The sequence below is a fragment of the Hordeum vulgare genome, chromosome 5H, assembly GCF_904849725.1.
Source record: "Hordeum vulgare subsp. vulgare chromosome 5H, MorexV3_pseudomolecules_assembly, whole genome shotgun sequence".
Taxonomy (NCBI): Eukaryota; Viridiplantae; Streptophyta; class Magnoliopsida; order Poales; family Poaceae; genus Hordeum; species Hordeum vulgare.
The window spans coordinates 1,120,393-1,140,492 of NC_058522.1; the positions used below are offsets into that span (position 1 = coordinate 1,120,393).

The 20,100-nt window shown below is 44.0% G+C and overlaps 1 protein-coding gene and 1 pseudogene across 1 annotated transcript; both read left to right on the forward strand.

Moving 5' to 3' along the window:
* The first annotated feature begins 670 nt into the window (after positions 1-670).
* Positions 671-11,403, forward strand: LOC123452402 (annotated as a pseudogene).
* Positions 11,404-15,514: 4,111 nt separating this feature from the next.
* LOC123399090 lies at positions 15,515-18,075 on the forward strand. Its single transcript, XM_045093511.1, has one exon. It carries the CDS (start codon positions 15,515-15,517, stop codon positions 17,960-17,962), a length of 2,448 nt encoding a protein of 815 aa, XP_044949446.1. The 3' UTR covers positions 17,963-18,075.
* Positions 18,076-20,100: the final 2,025 nt, after the last annotated feature.

The following is a 20,100-nucleotide window of genomic DNA, read 5'->3' on the forward strand; positions in this document are numbered from 1 at the left end:
ATCCGATCGTGAAATAGACATGTACTCCCCTTGCTTCGAAGCAATCGTTCTTGCTCATAGGTGAAACTTGTCTAATATAAGTTCGTTCTTGCTCCTAGAGAATTAATATGAGCCGGAGAGATCGAGCACCGACGTTTATACAGCACTGAATCAGCTACTACATTAGATGTGTATATGAGACAAAAGAGTGTATATTGTACAAGAGCTTTCCTTTTCAGCAAAGAACAAAGGAATAAAGAACCTGCCTAATAACAAAGTACGTAGTGGAAGACATGAAAGAGGGAAAATGACATGATTTATTAATTACGTCTGGCATGGTAAGGCTGCATCAGCAAATGTCTCCATGACCACTTAGTAGCACGCATGCTTGTACTCCAGCAGTCCGGATTGACGTCTCCAGCAGTCCGATTGCTACCCTTGTGTGAGGTAATTTCCTTTACTCCTAAATCTAATCTTGTTAGCACAACAACCAATCTATTTTTTTTTGTTTGAGCTGCTAGTACAGCAATTTAGTATGAGCTGATTGTTCTCGTATTGGTGGTTGATTATTAATTTAAATACGTATGATTGCAGTATACTAGTATCATACGTAGCACTGTACATATTATTTTTTGCATGCATATTTAATTATTTATCAACAAATTCAATATGTGTTGACGTTGGATTTGGCATGTGTGTTAAGCAGATCATGGGCACCGGAAACTGCTCTGATGAAGCAATCCGTGACTTCTCTAATCACATAGATGGGCAATTGGTGCGAGTGAATGCTCTTCTGGTGGCGAGCACCATCGTGATAGGAGTTATGGTCGGGATCGGTGCCTATGGTCAGCGCTTCCGTCACCATCCCCTGACCGGCTTCCTCTTCGTTGGTGCCAACACCTTGTTCCTGCCCATCCTCTCGTATGTTAACTCTACCATTGGTAATCAAGATGTCATCGCCATTTTCTCTGGTCCACACATCATATCAGGGAGTTGTCACACACAGGACCACATCATCTCTGTCTTCGTATGGGCTAGTCTTATTCAGATTGCTGGCCTCAACACCACTGCAATAGTTGCTGGTGATGATAAGGAAGGTCGCAACATCACCCCTCCTGCCACAGTACTGCTTGTTCAAGCAATATGGACTTCCTACCTTGCCGTTAATTTGCTAGGAAAGGATTTTTATTCACCGAGACAATGGTCGCTAAAGAATGTGGAGCCCGGAGAGGTATTGGTCCTTCTTCCATCCTTTGCTCTTATCGTTGCTAAACTCCTCAAATATTATGCATGGTACAGTGCAAGAAGTTCGTTAGCATTTGGGCGCAATCCACATCTCATTGTTGTATACATGGAGCAGCTAAAAGATGAAAAGCAGCATGTCGGGCCAGCAACTGAGCATTCCCTTCCTCCACTCATAGTTGCAGGAGAGGACATAAGATTGATAAATTATAAAAGGGTGCCTTGTGGTTGTTGGAAATATGCCCTAGAGGCAATAATAAATTAGTTATTATTATATTTCTTAGTTCATGATAATCGTTTATTATCCATGCTATAATTGTATTGATTGGAAACACAATACTTGTGTGGATACATAGACAAAACACTGTCCCTAGTAAGCCTCTAGTTGACTAGCTCGTTGATCAAAGATGGTCAAGGTTTCCTGGCCATAGGCAAGTGTTGTCACTTGATAACGGGATCACATCATTAGGAGAATCATGTGATGGACTAGAGCCAAACTAATAGACGTAGCATGTTGATCGTGTCATTTTCTTGCTACTGTTTTCTGCGTGTCAAGTATTTATTCCTATGACCATGAGATCATATAACTCACGGACACCGGAGGAATGCTTTGTGTGTATCAAACGTCGCAACGTAATTGGGTGACTAGAAAGATGCTCTACAGGTATCTCCGAAGGTGTTCGTTGAGTTAGTATGGATCGAGACTGGGATTTGTCACTCCGTGTGACGGAGAGGTATCTCGGGGCCCACTCGGTAATACAACATCACACACAAGCCTTGCAAGCAATGTAACTTAATGTAAGTTGCGGGATCTTGTATTATGGAACGAGTAAAGAGACTTGCCGGTAAACGAGATTGAAATAGGTACGCGGATACTAACGATCGAATCTCGGGCAAGTAACATACCGAAGGACAAAGGGAATGACATACGGGATTATATGAATCCTTGGCACTGAGGTTCAAACGATAAGATCTTCGTAGAATATGTAGGATCCAATATGGGCATCCAGGTCCCGCTATTGGATATTGACCAAGGAGTCTCTCAGGTCATGTCTACATAGTTCTCGAACCCGCAGGGTCTGCACACTTAAGGTTCGACGTTGTTTTATGCGTATTTGAGTTATATGGTTGGTTACCGAATGTTGTTCGGAGTCCCGGATGAGATCACGGACGTCACGAGGGTTTCCGGAATGGTCCGGAAACGAAGATTGATATATAGGATGACCTCATTTGGTTACCGGAAGGTTTTCGTGCATTACCGGAAAAGTTTCGGGCTCATCGGTAGTGTACCGGGAGTGCCGGCAGGGTTGCCGGGGACCATCGGGAGGGGTGTCACACCCCAAGGGGTCTCATGGGCTATGGGAAGAGATAAACCAGCCCCTCGTGGGCTGGAATAAGTTCCCACTAAGGCCCATAAGGTTTGAGAAGGAAAAAACACAAGGTGGAAAGAGTTTCCAAGTGGGAAGGTGGAATCCTACTCCAAGTAGGATTGGAGTAGGACTCCTCACCTCCAATTTCGGCCAAACCTTTAGGTTTTGAGGCTGCCTCCTCCCCTCCCTCCCACCTATATATACGGAGGTTTTAGGGCTGATTTGAGACGACTTTTCCACGACAGCCCGACCACATACCTCCACGGTTTTTCCTCTAGATCTCGTTTCTGCGGAGCTCGGGCGGAGCCCTGCTGAGACAAGGTCATCACCAACCTCCGGAGTGCCGTCACGCTGCCGGAGAACTCTTCTACCTCTCCGTCTCTCTTGCTGGATCAAGAAGGCCGAGATCATCGTCGAGCCGTACGTGTGCTGAACGCGGAGGTGCCGTCCGTTCGGTACTAGATCGTGGGACTGATCGCGGGATTGTTCGCGGGGCGGATCGAGGGACGTGAGGACGTTCCACTACATCAACCGCGTTCACTAACGCTTCTGCTGTACGATCTACAAGGGTACGTAGATCACTCATGCCCTCTCATAGATGGACATCACCATGATAGGTCTTCGTGCGCGTAGGAAAATTTTTGTTTCCCATGCGACGTTCCCCAACAGTGGTATCAGAGCTAGGTTCATGCGTAGATGTCTTCTCGAGTAGAACACAAAAGTTTTTGTGGGCGGTGATGTGCGCTTTGCTGCCCTCCTTAGTCTTTTCTTGATTCCGCGGTATTGTTGGATTGAAGCGGCTTGGACCGACATTACTCGTACGCTTACGAGAGACTGGTTTCATCGCTACGAGTAACCCCGTTGCTCAAAGATGACTGGCAAGTGTCGGTTTCTCCAAGTTTAGTTGAATCGGATTTGACCGAGGAGGTCCTTGGATGAGGTTAAATAGCAACTCATATATCTCCGTTGTGGTGTTTGCATAAGTAAGATGCGATCCTACTAGATACCCATGGTCACCACGTAAAACATGCAACAACAAAATTAGAGGACGTCTAACTTGTTTTTGCAGGGTATGCTTGTGATGTGATATGGCCAACGATGTGATGTGATATACTGGATGTATGAGATGATCATGTTGTAATAGATAATATCGACTTGCACGTCGATGGTACGGCAACCGGCAGGAGCCATAGGGTTGTCTTTATAACTAACGTTTGTGCTTGCAGATGCGTTTACTATTTTGCTAGGACGTAGCTTTAGTAGTAATAGCATGAGTAGCACGACAACCCCGATGGCGACACGTTGATGGAGATCATGATGATGGAGATCATGGTGTGACGCCGGTGACAAGAAGATCGTGCCGGTGCTTTGGTGATGGAGATCAAGAAGCACGTGATGATGGCCATATCATGTCACTTATAAATTGCATGTGATGTTAATCCTTTTATGCACCTTATTTTGCTTAGAACGACGGTAGCATTATGAGGTGATCTCTCACTAAAATTTCAAGACGAAATTGTGTTCTCCCCGACTGTGCACCGTTGCTACAGTTCGTCGTTTCGAGACACCACGTGATGATCGGGTGTGATAGACTCAACGTTCACATACAACGGGTGCAAAACAGTTGCGCACGCGGAACACTCGGGTTAAGCTTGACGAGCCTAGCATGTGCAGACATGGCCTCGGAACACATGAGACCGAAAGGTCGAGCATGAATCATATAGTTGATATGATTAGCATAGAGATGCTTACCACTGAAACTATTCTCGACTCACGTGATGATCGGACTTGAGATAGTGGATTTGGATCATGTACCACTCAAATGACTAGAGAGATGTACTTTTTGAGTGGGAGTTCTTAAGTAATATGATTAATTGAACTAATTGTCATGAACATAGTCTAATGGTCTTTGCGAATTACGATGTAGCTTGCGCTACAGCTCTACTATTTTATATGTTCCTAGAGAAAATTTAGTTGAAAGTTGATAGTAGCAAACTTTGCAGACTGAGTCTGTAAAACCGAGGATTGTCCTCGTTGCTGCACAGAAGGCTTATGTCCTTAATACACCACTCGGTGTGCTGCACCTCGAGCGTCGTCTGTGGATGCTATGAACATTCGACATACACGTTTCTGATGACTACACGATAGTTCAGTGCAAATACTTAATGGCTTAGAAGCAAGGCGCCGAAAACGTTGTAAAACGTCACGGAACATAAGTGATGTTCTAAAGAGATGAAATTGTGATTTCATGCTTGTGCCCTTGTTAAGAGGTACGAGACCTCCGACAAGATTCTTTGTCCACAAAGTAAAGGAGAAAGGCTCAATCGTTGAGCGTGTGCTCAGATTGTCTGAGTACGACAATCGCTTGAATCAAGTGGGAGTTAATCTGCCAGATGAGATAGTGATAGTTCTCCAAAGTCACTGCCACCAAGCTGTGAGAGCTTCGTGATGAACTATAACATATCAAGGATACATACAATGATCCTTGAGTGATTCGTGATGTTTGACACTACGAAAGTAGAAATCAAGAAGGAGCATCAATAGTTGATGGTTTGTAAAACCACTAAGTTTCAAGAAAGGCAAGGGATAGAAGGGATACTTCATGAAACAGCAAAACAGTTGCTGCACTAATGAAGAGACCCAAGATTAAACCCAAACCCGAGACTAAGTGCTTCTGTAATGAGGGGAACAGTCACTGAGGCGGAGCAACTCTAGATACTTGGTAGATAAGAACGCTGGCAAAAGTCAAGAGAAGTATATTAGATATACATGATGTTGATGTGTACTTTACTAGTACTCCTAGTAGCATGAGGGTATTGGATACCGGTTCGGTTGCTAAGTGATTAGTAACACGAAATGAAAGCTACGGCATAAACGGAGACTACCTAAAGGTGAGGTGACGATACGTGTTGGAAGTGTTTCCAAGGTTGATATGATCAAACGTCGCACGCTCCCTCTACCATCGGGATTGGTGTTAAACCTAAATAATTGTTATTTGGTGCTTGCGTTAAGCATGAACATGATTGGATCGTGTTTATTGCAATACGATTATTCATTTAAAGAGAATAATGGTTACTCTATTTTCTTGAATAATCACCTTCAATGGTTTATTGAATCTCGATTGTAGTGTTACACATGTTCATAATATTGGTGCCAAAAAGATACGAGTTAATGATGATAGTACCACTTACTTGTGGCACTGCCGCTTGAGTCATGTTAGTATAAATTGCATGAAGAGGCTCCATGCTGATGGATCTTTGTACTCACCTGATTTCGAATCACTAGTGACATGCAAACCATACCACATGAGAAAGGCCTTGTTTTCATTGAGATGAAATAAGATAGTAACTTGTTGGAAGTGATACATTTTGATGTATGCAGTCCAATGGGTACTGAGGCACGCAGTGGATATCATTATGTTCTTACTTCACTTACGATTTGAGTAGATACAGGAGTATTTACTTAATGAATCACAAGTCTGAAATATTGAAAAGTTCAAATCCGTTTCAGAGTGAAGTTCGTCGTAACAAGAGGATAAACTGTCTACGATATGATCATAGAAATGAATATCTGAGTTACGAGTTTTGGTACGCAGTTAAGACAATGTGGAAATTGTTTCGCAGTTCATGCCACCTGGAACATCATAGTGTGATGATGTGTCTGAACGTCATAGCCACGCACTATTTGGTATGGTGCATACTATGATGTCTCTTATCGAATTACCACTATCGTTTATGGGTTATGCATTAGAGACAACCGCACTCACTTTAAATAGGGCACCGCGTATTTCCGTTGAGATGACACAATATAGACCGAGGTTTAGAGAAATCTAAACTGTCGTTTCTTGAAAGTTTGGGGTTTCGACACTTATGTGAAAAAGTTTCAGTCTGATAAGCTCGAACCCAAAGCGGATAAATGCTTCTTCATAGGGTATCCAAAACAGTTGGGTACATCTCCTATCTCAGATCCGAAAGCAAAGTGTTTGTTTCTAGAAACGGATCCTTTCTTGAGGAAAGGTTTCTCTCGAAAGAATTGAGTGGGAGGGTAGTAGAACTTGATGAGGTTACTGAACCATCACTTCAACCAGTGTGTAGCAGGGCGCAGGAAGTTGTTCCTGTGGCGCCTACACCAATTGAAGTGGAAGCTGATGATGGTGATCATTGAGCTTCGAATCAAGTTACTACAAACCTTGTAGGTCGACAAGGTCGCGTACTGCTGCAGAGTAGTACGGTAACCCTGTCTTGGAGGTCATGTTGTTGAGCAACAGTGAACCTACGAGTTATGGAGAAAGCAATGGTGGGCGCAGATTCCGACGAATGGCTGGAAGCCATGAAATTCGAGAGAGGATCCATGGATGAAAACAAAGTGTACACTTTGGAAGAATTACTTGATGGTCATAGGACTATTGAGTAAAGATGGATCTTTAAAGGAAAACAGACGATGATGGTGATAGGTCACTATTAAGAAAAGCTCGACTTGTCGCAAAGATGTTTTCGACGAGATCAAACAGTTGACTATGATGAGACTTTCTCACTCGTAGCGATGCTAAAGGTATGTTAGAATTATGTTAGTTGTTGATGCATTATTTATGAAATATTGCACGTAGGATGTCAAAACATTGTTTGCTCGACGGTTTCCTTGAGCAAACATTGTATGTGATACAACCAGGAGGTTTTGTCGATCCTAAAGATACTAGCAAGTATGCAAGCTCCAGCGATCCTTCAATGGACTGGTGCAAGCATCTCGGAGTTGGAATATATATACTTTGATGAGATGATCAAAGATTTTGGGTTTGTACAAGGTTTATGAGAAACTTGTATTTCCAAAGAAGTGAGTGGGAGCACTATAGAATTTCTGATAAGTATATGTGGTTGACATATTGTGGATCAGAAGTAATGTAGAATTTCTGTAAAGCATACAAGGTTGTTTGAAAGGAGTTTTTCAAAGGAATACCTAGATTGCGCTACTTGAACGTTGAGCATCAAAGATCTATGGAGATAGATCGAAAGCGCTTAATAGAAGTTTCAACAAGATGCATGCCTTGACAAGTTTTTGAAGGAGTTCAAAAAAGATCAGTAAAGAAGGAGTTCTTGGTTGCGTTGTAAGGTGTGAATTTGAGTAAGACTCAAAACCCGACCACGGCAGAATAAAGAGAATAGACAAAGGTCGTCTTCTATGCCTTAGCCGTAGAATCTAAAGTATGCCATGCTGTGTACCACACCTGATGTGTGCCTTGACTCAAAGTCTGTTGAGAGGTACAAAGAGTGATCCATGATTGAATCACTAGCAGCGGTCAAAATTTATCCTTAGTAACAAATGGACTAAGGAATTTTTCTCGATTATGGAGGTGGTTAAAGAGTTTGTCGTAAAGGGTTACGTCGATGCAAGCTTTGACACTAATCCGAATAACTATGAGTAGTGAAACGGATTCATATAGTAGAGTAGATATTTGGAGCATTTCCGAATAGCACGTAGTAGCAGCATCTATAAGATGACATAAAGATTTGTAAAGAACGCACGGATCTGAAAGTTGCAGAACCGTTGACTAAAACCTCTCTCACGAGCAAGACGTGATCAGACCCCATAACTATATGGGTGTTGGATTCGTTGGAATCACATGGTGATGTGAACTAGATTATTGACTCTAGTGCAAGTGGGAGACTGTTGGAAATATGCCCTAGAGGCAATAATAAATTAGTTATTATTATATTTCTTAGTTCATGATAATCGTTTATTATCCATGCTATAATTGTATTGATTGGAAACACAATACTTGTGTGGATACATAGACAAAACACTGTCCCTAGTAAGCCTCTAGTTGACTAGCTCGTTGATCAAAGATGGTCAAGGTTTCCTGGCCATAGGCAAGTGTTGTCACTTGATAACGGGATCACATCATTAGGAGAATCATGTGATGCACTAGACCCAAACTAATAGACGTAGCATGTTGATCGTGTCATTTTGTTGCTACTGTTTTCTGCGTGTCAAGTATTTATTCCTATGACCATGAGATCATATAACTCACGGACACCGGAGGAATCCTTTGTGTGTATCAAACGTCGCAACGTAATTGGGTGACTATAAAGATGCTCTACAGGTATCTCCGAAGGTGTTCGTTGAGTTAGTATGGATCGAGACTGGGATTTGTCACTCCGTGTGACGGAGAGGTATCTCGGGGCCCACTCGGTAATACAACATCACACACAAGCCTTGCAAGCAATGTAACTTAATGTAAGTTGCGGGATCTTGTATTACGGAACGAGAAAAAAGACTTGCCGGTAAACGAGATTGAAATAGGTACGCGGATACTAACGATCGAATCTCGGGCAAGTAACATACCGAAGGACAAAGGGAATGACATACGGGATTATATGAATCCTTGGCACTGAGGTTCAAACGATAAGATCTTCGTAGAATATGTAGGATCCAATATGGGCATCCAGGTCCCGTTATTGGATATTGACCAAGGAGTCTCTCAGGTCATGTCTACATAGTTCTCGAACCCGCAGGGTCTGCACACTTAAGGTTCGACGTTGTTTTATGCGTATTTGAGTTATATGGTTGGTTACCGAATGTTGTTCGGAGTCCCGGATGAGATCACAGACGTCACGAGGGTTTCCGGAATGGTCCGGAAACAAAGATTGATATATAGGATGACCTCATTTGGTTACCGGAAGGTTTTCGTGCATTACCGGAAAAGTTTCGGGCTCATCGGTAGTGTACCGGGAGTGCCGGGAGGGGTGCCGGGGACCATCGGGAGGGGTGTCACGCCCCAAGGGGTCTCATGGGCTATGGGAAGAGATAAACCAGCCCCTAGTGGGCTGGAATAAGTTCCCACTAAGGCCCATAAGGTTTGAGAAGGAAAAAACACAAGGTGGAAAGAGTTTCCAAGTGGGAAGGTGGAATCCTACTCCAAGTAGGATTGGAGTAGGACTCCTCCACCTCCAATTTCGGCCAAACCTTTAGGTTTTGAGGCTGCCTCCTCCCCTCCCTCCCACCTATATATACGGAGGTTTTAGGGCTGATTTGAGACGACTTTTCCACGGCAGCCCGACCACATACCTCCACGGTTTTTCCTCTAGATCGCGTTTCTGCGGAGCTCGGGCGGAGCCCTGCTGAGACAAGGTCATCACCAACCTCCGGAGCACCGTCACGCTGCCGGAGAACTCTTCTACCTCTCCGTCTCTCTTGCTGGATCAAGAAGGCCGAGATCATCGTCGAGCCGTACGTGTGCTGAACGCGGAGGTGCCGTCCGTTCGGTACTAGATCGTGGGACTGATCGCGGGATTGTTCGCGGGGCGGATCGAGGGACGTGAGGACGTTCCACTACATCAACCGCGTTCACTAACGCTTCTGCTGTACGATCTACAAGGGTACGTAGATCACTCATCCCCTCTCGTAGATGGACATCACCATGATAGATCTTCGTGCGCGTAGGAATTTTTTTGTTTCCCATGCGACGTTCCCCAACAGTGGTTACAGTCTCAAATTGTTATCCAACCAAGCTGATGGGGCAAGGATTGAAAACAACAGCTTAGTGATCATTGAAAAAGTTTGGCAGTTGCAGGATGACATGTTTCCGATGTCTTCAAGGGAACAGTTTAAAGATTTATGCTTTTCATTCGCGTTGTTCAAGCTGCTAAGATGCCGATTTGCAAGGCATACAATTGTTGAGACTTGTTTCATGAAGGCCTATAACTTATTTCCACACATGTTGCTCCAGGATAGTGATGATGAAAGAGCATTTGGTGTGATTACACTTGAGCTTTCTTTCCTTCACGATTATTATTGTTCATCTTTCACAACCTCATATTCGAGGAGTTGCTGCCCATTTTGAGCATATTTATATCTCTCTTAAGCATGGGTTGGAGCTTGTTCTATATGTTGGATGAAACTCTTCATATGCCGGGGGAAGCTTCATGGAATGATTCACAGATTGAATGTAGCATTGAATGTGATACATTGACCTGGAAACATTATGGAAAGTGGTACTTGGATGATGTACCCGTATTTTTACTTGCGTCACTAGTTGTGCTTTCCGAGCTACGGGAGATTGCTTCTTACATCTGCTCTAACTGGACTAAAGTATCCCTCATCCACCACTATGTTAGGCATGCTTCTTCTTGGCAGCAATCACCTTGGAAGAACAAGTTACTAGGCCTTGTGCTACGCAGAAAATGCAAGCTGCTAAATCATTGGGTGGACAAAATGAACCAGTGCTCAGTATTGACCCTCAACCCAAGAACAACTCCACTGGCTCTTCTTCATCGCCTCATCCCTGTGCTTGACCGGAAGAAGGTACCGACAGTTGTGAAGACTGCCGTCCTCAAGCCACTGAGGAACCGAAGCAATGGCGTGGCATCCCTATGCACAAGGCTACAACTACAGGCCGACAACAACCCTTTTCTCACAGTCCAATGGCGTCAAAGGTATTGCTAATACAATGCTGGTGGCTCACATTGCCACGAGCATCCTGGAAGTGAGTAGATCGGGGAAGGCTGACTTTGATCATAAGATCGCCGCCACACACTTGTCACACTACTGCGCCTACTTTGATCATAAGAATGGCGCAGAGCTCGGCAAGAAGCTGATTGAGCTGTTGGAGGATAAAGGAGAAGAGGAGGCATGGGAGGTCCTCATGGACTTCTGGTCCGAGATGATCCTCTATGCCGCCCCGTCGGACGCTCACGCCGATGCCATTGCGCGAGGCGGCGAGCTGATAACACTCCTGTGGGCCTTGCTCACCCACGTCTGGATGATCAGCCGGCCAGAGCCCGCCACGCCTAAGAACACCCTGGTGATGTCTAATTAGTACTCAAGTACTACTAGTCATGTGTTTCGATTCACTACTTTTCTGTTCTGTCGTTCATCTTGATTGGTGCTGTGTGGTTTGGTGTGGTGTGCTACTAAAAAACTGCCCGTGTCATGTGTTTCGATTCACTACTTTTTTGTTCTTTCGATTCATCTTGATTGGTGTGGTGTGGTGTGGTGTGCTACTAAAAGAACTGTTTTTGTCATGTGTTTCGCTTCATTACAATTTCTGATTGTTTGATTTGATCTTGATTGGTGTTGTGTTGCTGCTTAAGGGCATATAATTAACTTACTGCTTCCCAACATTTGGTTACATATATATGGATTTGTACGTCGTAAATGGACGCTCTTCAATCTCTAAACACCAAAGTCGTGGTATATTATTTACCAGGATCATCACAGCAGTAGTAGATTAATTTGTCGAGTCGTTCAATTCCTGCTACGCATCAACATTAATACACATAATTAACTAGGTTTTCCCGAAACTAATTAATAACTAACTCTATGATAAACATCCTCTAGCTAACGACCACACTAGGGATATATATCTAGCCAAAGGAGATCAATCATCAAAACTATGATGGACTGAGGCAGTCCATCGATGTTGGTCATACGGCGTTGGATGACGTCAAGTGGAGATTTCAAGTCTGCCATTGCCCTTAACAAAGCGCTTCACTATCTCTAGTACCAATGCGTGGCGCAGATCCGGTCCATCTCCTTGATGGGGATGCCCTTGGTCTCCGGCAGGAAGAACTAGATGAAGGCGGTCATGAGGAGCTCGCGGACGCCAAAGAAGTAGAAGGGGCCGAACTTGAAGTGGTAGAGCATCATGATGAAGATCTGGGCGATGATGAAGGTGAAGGCCATGTTGAAGACCACCACCATGCTCTGTGCCGCCGACCGGATCTCTAGCGGGATTACATATATTTACTAGTATTTAAAGTCTGTTGCAAGATTACATATATTTACTAGTAGTATAGATGGTGTTTCTAAAGCTACCACAAATTAAATTACAGTAGCTTAATTATCTTGTTAAAAGCGGTCGGAAGGCCTATATCACAAGTCACATCACACGCCCTTGAGTCGATTCTCTCTTTGTTTCACAAGGGCAAGGAAGATTATCTTGGAGTTATATTGGTTATGTTCTAAAGCCCATGGCTGTTAAACATGTCATGTACGAAAGAGGAGCCGGTTCGGTTCAAAAACGCGTGTAGGCGCAACTACTTCGGACCACACTCCAAACAAGTATTATTCATTCCCATCCCCGCGTGTGGCACGGAGCATATCTTCTCACATACATGACGCAGCTAAGTTAGTTACCCGCGAGATGAAACTTTAGTTACCCCTCGGGAATGAAAATTTTAGTAACCCGAGATGGCAAATGTAGTTGAGAAAACATGACAACTCTCTCTGTTTTAGTTAACTATAGTGACCTGCGGGATGACACTTTAGTTATCCGGAGATAGTTGTCATATGTGTTTAACTAGTTGTCACATGTGGTCCAACCATAATTGCTATGTATGTTAATCATAGTTGTCACGTATGCTTATCCGGTTGGCACGTACGCGCAATTGCACTTGCCATCTAGCAATGAATCATAGTTGCCCATCATAGTTGCGACGTACGCACAACTACAGTTGCCATCTAGCAACAGACGAGCATCAAGTGGGCGAAGCACAGTTCGCCCACACACGCGTGGACTAGGTGGTGACTGTGTGGACAGAAACTGGTTTGCCCACACATCGTAGATGTCTACCACGCGCTGCCGGGTCGTGTGGTCGAACTCTCCAACGCCCACAAACACGATGATGCCTACGTTGCACTGAAATTTCAACAAATTCCTTTAGGATTCGTGCAAAACAGAATCAACGTGGATCGACGCGTGTGGGCAAAGTACAAACATGTCACACGTGTGGACATTATCATTTGGGTTAAATATATGTAATCTTGGTAGTAATACCAGGGTGGTGAAGATTCCCCTCCCCCCCCTCGCGTCGTCTCACGTAGGCGACTCGGGGGCGATTAGAGCATGTCTAGTAGAACCCTCAAACCCTTAAAACAAAAACCAGTTTTAAGGGTTGAGAATTGCACATTTTTGACACTTTTAAGGGTTGAAAAACAGGGGCAAAGACTAGAACCCTCAAAATCGGAATACAGCCAGGACCGCGCGCGCCGGCTGCTGGCGCTCGCGCGCTGCTGCTGCTGCGGCGCCGCCGCGGCGAGCTCCTTCTGCGGCAGGAGAGGGAAGGGGAGGGGCGGCTAACGCGGTGGCCGGGGCGGGCGCGGTGGGCGCGGCAGCGGCCGGGGCGGGCGGGGCGGCTGGCGCGGCGGACGGGGCGGGCGTGGGGGCGGGGCGCGACGGCGGCCTGGGCGGGCGGGGCGCGATGGCGGACGGGGCGGGAGGGGCGCGACGGCGGCCTGGGCGGGCGCGGGGGCGCGACGGCCGGGGCGCGGAGGGAGCGCGGGGGCGGGGCGCGACGGCGGCCTGGGCGGGCGGGGCGCGACGGCGGCCTGGGCGGGCGCGGAGGGAGCGCGGGGCACAAGGGAGTACGTCAGGGACCGAAGACAGCATCGATCAAAGGGAGGCCAAAGTGCCAAATACCGTATTGTTCACACTTTGGAGTTTGGAACACATGATTCTCCTACTGTCTAAAGCTTCTACTCCCTCCATTCCATAATATAGTGCGTCCTCGGTTTTTAATTTTTAAGTTAAACAATGAATTTAATCAATGTGGATGATTGCAACGGAAGGAAAAACTGTACCATCAAAAACTTTATTCATATACGGATTCAATAATATAACTTTTGCTTCCATCACAATCGGCCTCATTGGTTAAATTTATGGTGAAATTTAGATCTCGCAAAACGCATGCGCACTACATTGTGGAATGGAGGGAGTATCACAAATTTAGCTCACTTGACAGTCACACTCACACAGCCGGACATAAAGCTAGGTGTGAGTATATTAGCAGTACACGAAAGAGAAAGCTAGGTGCTCGCTGCAATAACTTTAATCAAGGCTTATATATCACAAACGAGAGAGGCATCTTGCCCACGCGCGGAATCATTGCAATTGAAATTGATGTGCTAACAAATGAGAGACGATGTGCGTCAAGTACCAACATTTATAACATCGAATTCAGATCAATCATGAAACATATGTTCACAATCTCTTCATTTCATCTTGTACACGTTGATGCATTGTTCTGAGAACTTGGTCAAACCCTTTTTTCCTTTTTCTATTTGCGGGTCAAAACTTGGTCTAACTCAAAAAGGTAATACATTTGGACAATCATAACTAGAACCATATTTATCTGGAAACAGCAGAAAAATAGTTTATTTATTGTACATTTTGATTTTATTTTATCTTCACATGCATGAGGAAAAAGGAAGATCAGGGAGGATTCATATATCAATTGAGGCTACACTAAAAAATTTCACTTCTTAAATTAGGCGTCGATCTCCTTAGCCATGTTGAATTGCATGCTTAAATGCTCAGCTGTTTTCAGCTCAAAAAAATCCGGGCTGGTCACTCCGTGCCGTTTTGATTAAATTGCATTAACCGACCAACACATTTATTTATAAGCGTAAGCGAATGAGAAAGATGTGCAGCGTATTTCAACAAGGGCTGACTCTTATGGAGCTCCTGTGCATAGCAACATGTAGTCCAAGCCACCGGGTGAAGGTAATCTTGAGTACATGAAAAAGTGTGAGTGAGACGAACAGATACGTACCAAAGCTATTTTGCTCTTTTGTTTTTACAAAGAACCATGGAATAAAGAACATGTCTAGCATCCAGATCCAAGGAATAAAGGGAACAAAGGAAAAGTGGAAAAAATGAAAAAGACAAAAAGGAAAAAAAAGGCATATATTAGTTATATCAGGAGAATGGTGCATTTGCAAATGTCAGGATGGACTGCTAGTAGCAATAGATAACACACATATTTCCATGACCTCGTAGCACGCATGGTTGAAAACCGACGCTCAAGGAAACAATACTCTGGTACTCCAGCAGTCCGATTGCCACCCTTGTGTAAGCTTATCATTTCCTTTAGTACAAGAATCTATGAGCTAGTTTGGTCTTAATGTTGTTCTATCAGTGAATCAATTGAATGCTTACATTGCAGCATAGCATCATTGGACGAATGGTTGTATTCTTTTTGCGTGTTTGTCAACATCTTCAACTTGTACTGATGTTTGAATTTGATATGTGTGTTAAGCAGATTATGGGCGTCGGAAACTGCTCCGACCAAGCAATCACTGACTTCTCTAAGCACATAGATGGGCAGTTGATGAGAGTGAACGCTCTGCTGGTGGCCAGCACCATCGTGATAGGAGTTATTGTTGGGATCGGTGCCTATGGTCAGCGCTACCGTCACCATCCACTTACCAGCTTCCTCTTCCTTGGTGCCACCACCTTGTTCGTGCCCATCCTCTCCTATGTTGTCTCTACCGTCGATAGTAATCTAGGTGTTGTCACTATTTCCTCCGATGCACACATAATACCAGGGTGGTGCAGTACACGTAGCCACATTTACACTGTGTTCGTATGGGCTAGTCTTGTTCAGATTGCTGGCGCCAACACCACTACAATAGTTGCTGGTGATGACAACAAAGGACTAAACATTACCCTTCCTGGCACTGTACTGCTTGTTCAAGCAATATGGACCTCGTACATTGTCGTGTACTACCTAGGAGGGGGATATTATTCAACGAGACAATGGTCCATAAAGCATATGGATCTTGCAAATGGATTACCGGTTCTTCCATTGTTTTCTCTTCTCATTGCCAAGCTACTTCTCAAATATTATGCTTGGTATGGGGCAAGCAGGTCATTAGCATTTGGGCGCAATCCTCATTTCATTGTTGGATACATGGAGCAACTAAAAGCCAAGCTAACAAGTGAGCATTCCCTTCCTCCACTCATAGTTACGGGAGAGGACACAACATTGGTACAGAAGGAGCCTCATGGTTATAGTATCAAATGGTTATTTAACCAAGCTGATGGGACAGGGATAGACAACAACAATTTAGTGACCACTGATAAAGTTTGGAGGTTAGAGGATGATATATTTCCGAGGTATTCAACCAAGCAGCTAAAAGATATATGCTTTTCGTTTGCATTGTTCAAGTTGTTAAGATGTCGATTTACAAGGCATACAATTGCTGAGTTTGGTTTCATCAAGGCCCATAACTTATTGTCACACGTGTTGCTCCAGGATGTTGATGATGAAAGACCACTTGGGATGATTGCACATGAGCTTTCTTTCCTTCATGATTATTATTATTCATCTCTCCCAACCTCATATTCAAGCAGTTGGCTACCCATTTTGAGCATATCTATTTCACTTCTAACCATGGGTTTGAGCTTATTATATCTATTGCTCATAACAGTTGTGATTTTGCTGTATGCTTTTATGGGATGGCCACATCATGGACAGATGCAGTGTTTTCTGAATTTCCATCCTTCGTTCCAGAATGAACATGAAGATTTTTTCTATAGTTCTTCGAACCAGATACAATATGGAAATATTTTCTTCGATCTTGCCCCAGTGGGTTTGCTTGCGGCACTAGTTGTGCTTTCGGAGGTGCGGGAGATTGCTTGTTACATCTGCTCTAACTGGACTAAAGTATTCCTGATCTGCTCCTATGTTAGGCATGCTTCTTTGTGGCAGAAATCACATTGGAAGAAGAAGATGCTTAGCCTTGTGCTGCGTAGAAAATGCAAGCTGCTAAATCATTGGGTGGACAAAATGAACCAATGCTCAGTCTTGGCACTCCACCCAAGCACAACCCCAGTGCCTCTTCTCGGACGCCTCATCCCACTGCTTCACAGGAAGAAGGTACCAAGAGCAGTGAAGGCAGCTCTCCTCAAGCCACTTAGAAGCCCCAATTGGAAGAACAGAAGCAATGGCGTGGCATCCCTTTGTACAAGGCTACAACTGCAGGCCGACAACAATCCGCTCTCAACATCGAATGGCGTCAAAGGTGTAGCTGATACCATGCTTGTGGCCCACATTGCCACGAGCATCCTTGAAGTGAGAACATCGGAGCCACTCCGCCAGGCTGACTCTGCTAATGAGATTGCCGCCACACACTTGTCACGCTATTGTGCCTACTTGGTAGCCTATGTCCCAGATCTACTCCCCGACAACAACGAGTGGTGCAAAAGCTTGTACAAGGGCATCAAGAAAAAAGCCAAGCGCGCACTCGCGGCATCCGGCAACACCGGGCAGGCGTCATTGAGTCCTGAAGCGCTGGTCCAGGCGCTGAGTGCCGGGTCTGAAGAGGCACACGACCTGCTCAAGAATGGTGCGGAGCTCGGGAAGAAGCTGGTGGAGCTGGCGGGAAATGAAGGAGAAGAGGTGGCATGGGAGCTCCTCGCAGAATTCTGGTCTGAGATGATACTCTATGCCGCCCCGTCGGACAATGTCGCCGCCCATGCCGAGGCCATTGCGCGGGGTGGCGAGCTGATAACACTTCTGTGGGCGTTACTCACCCACCTCGGGTTCATTAGCCGGCCAGAGGCTGCCATGCCTAACACCCCTGGTGATGTTTAAGTCGTATGAGTCCTAGCTAGTTATGTGTTTCAATTCACTACCTTTTGTGTTGTTTCATGTTGATTGGTGTGGTGTGGTGTGGTGTGCTACTAAGAAGTTTGTCATGTGTTTCATTTCAGTACATACACTTTCAATTCCTTGATTTGAAAATGACATACAATAATATATATATATATATATATATATATATATATATATATATATATATATATTCCAATGTCGTGTGCTTCATTAACAATTTATTAACTCGGTTCTCACGAGCATGCCAATGTGTTCCTTCTTTCCTTCTTCTTTCTTGTACCAGTCAGGGTACGAAAAAGATTAGACTTTTATAGATCTCGGTTCTTCTCGCAAAGTGACTAAATTAAGAAAAAATACCGACTTACTAGGTGGGATATTATTTGCAGGCCTAAAGATCAGGGAGGGTTGGGAATTGAAAATTTAGAGGTAAAGAATAGATGTCTGCTAAGCAAATGGCTGTTCAGACTTTCTATGGAGACGGAGGTTATGTGGGTATAAATTTTGCGTAATAAGTACCTACAAACTAAAACTCTAGCTCAGGTGCTACTAAATCCCAATGATTCAGCATTTTGGAAAGGCTTGATGTCAGTGAGAACAACCTTCTTTCAAAAATCAAGATTTGTTGTAGGTGATGGGAAGTCAACTAGATTCTGGGAGGATACATGGATGGGGGACTTGCCTCTAGCCATACACTATCCATCTATCTATAATATTGTTCAACGTAAGGACCCATACGTTGCCATAATATTACAGTCTAATCCTCTGAATATTCAGTTCCGGAGAGCATTGATAGGACATAGATGGGATGCATGGCTGCATTTAGTTACAAGACTCATGGATGTCTGCTTATCGGAGGAGGCGGACAAGTTTCATTGGAAGCTAACGCCCAATGGAGTGTTTTCTGTGAAGTCCATGTATTTAAGCTTCATAAATACATCTACTATTCCCAAGTCCAATAATATCTGGAAAGTTAAAGTCCCTTTACGGATCAAAATTTTCATGTGGTTTGTCCATAAGAAGGTGATTCTAACCAGAGATAATTTGGCTAAGAGAAATTGGGGGGCGGGGATAAACGTTGTTCCTTCTCTGATCATGAGAAGACTATCAAACACCTTTTTCTTCATTGCCCACTTGCTAAAATTCTATGGCAAACAGTCCATATAGCTTTCAACATTACACCACCGGATAGCATTGATACGTTGTTTGGGACGTGGCTAAATGGGGTAAACATGTATATTGCCACACATATTCGTATAGGAGCATGTGCATTGATCTGGGCTATTTGGAATTGCAGAAATGATGTGAACTTTAACAGATTATCAAATGTCAATTTCTTGCAGGTACTCCACACGGCATCGGCGTGGATCCGTATATGGTCGTTACTCACACCTGTGAAAATCAGGGAGCCTTTGGTTACCTGGTCTATCCGATGAGAGATGGTAGCACGAGATATATACAACCGGTTTGGATGGCGGTCCACTAATAGGATAGATGATTAGGCATCTAGGCCTATATTTGTAGCCGGTTGTGGCTTTTTATTATCCATTTATGTAATTTTCTGTTATTTTGGACCTGGTTCGGAACCGCTGAATGTTTGCTTCGTTTCATTAAATAAAATGGTTGGATGCATCGCCCTGATGCAGAGGCCGGAGGCAAACCTCCTTTTCTAAAAAAAATATATTCATGGGTTTAAAAAATATGTTCATGAGATGTTTGAAAAATTCTTACACAATTTAATATACTACTTCGTACCATTGAGAAAAATGTTCATGGCGTTTTAAAAAATGTCTAAACATTAAAAAAATGCTTTTCACATTAATAAATAAAAGTTTTGTGTTACATATTTTCATCAATGTGAATTGATAAATGTTCAACACGTATTTTAGAAAAGTATTCAACATGTTTTAAGAAAATATTCAACATGTATAAAAAACATTAACATGTATTTGAAAAATGAAGAACAAAGAGAAAAGACATACAGAGAAAAAGAAACCAATTTGAGAAAAAGATGAGATCGTTACGGAAATCACATTGAAACATGGAAGAAGAATAAACCGCAGAGAAGGTTTTAAAACCGATCAAAACCTGTCCATGCAACCTTTCCAAAACTGCTCTAA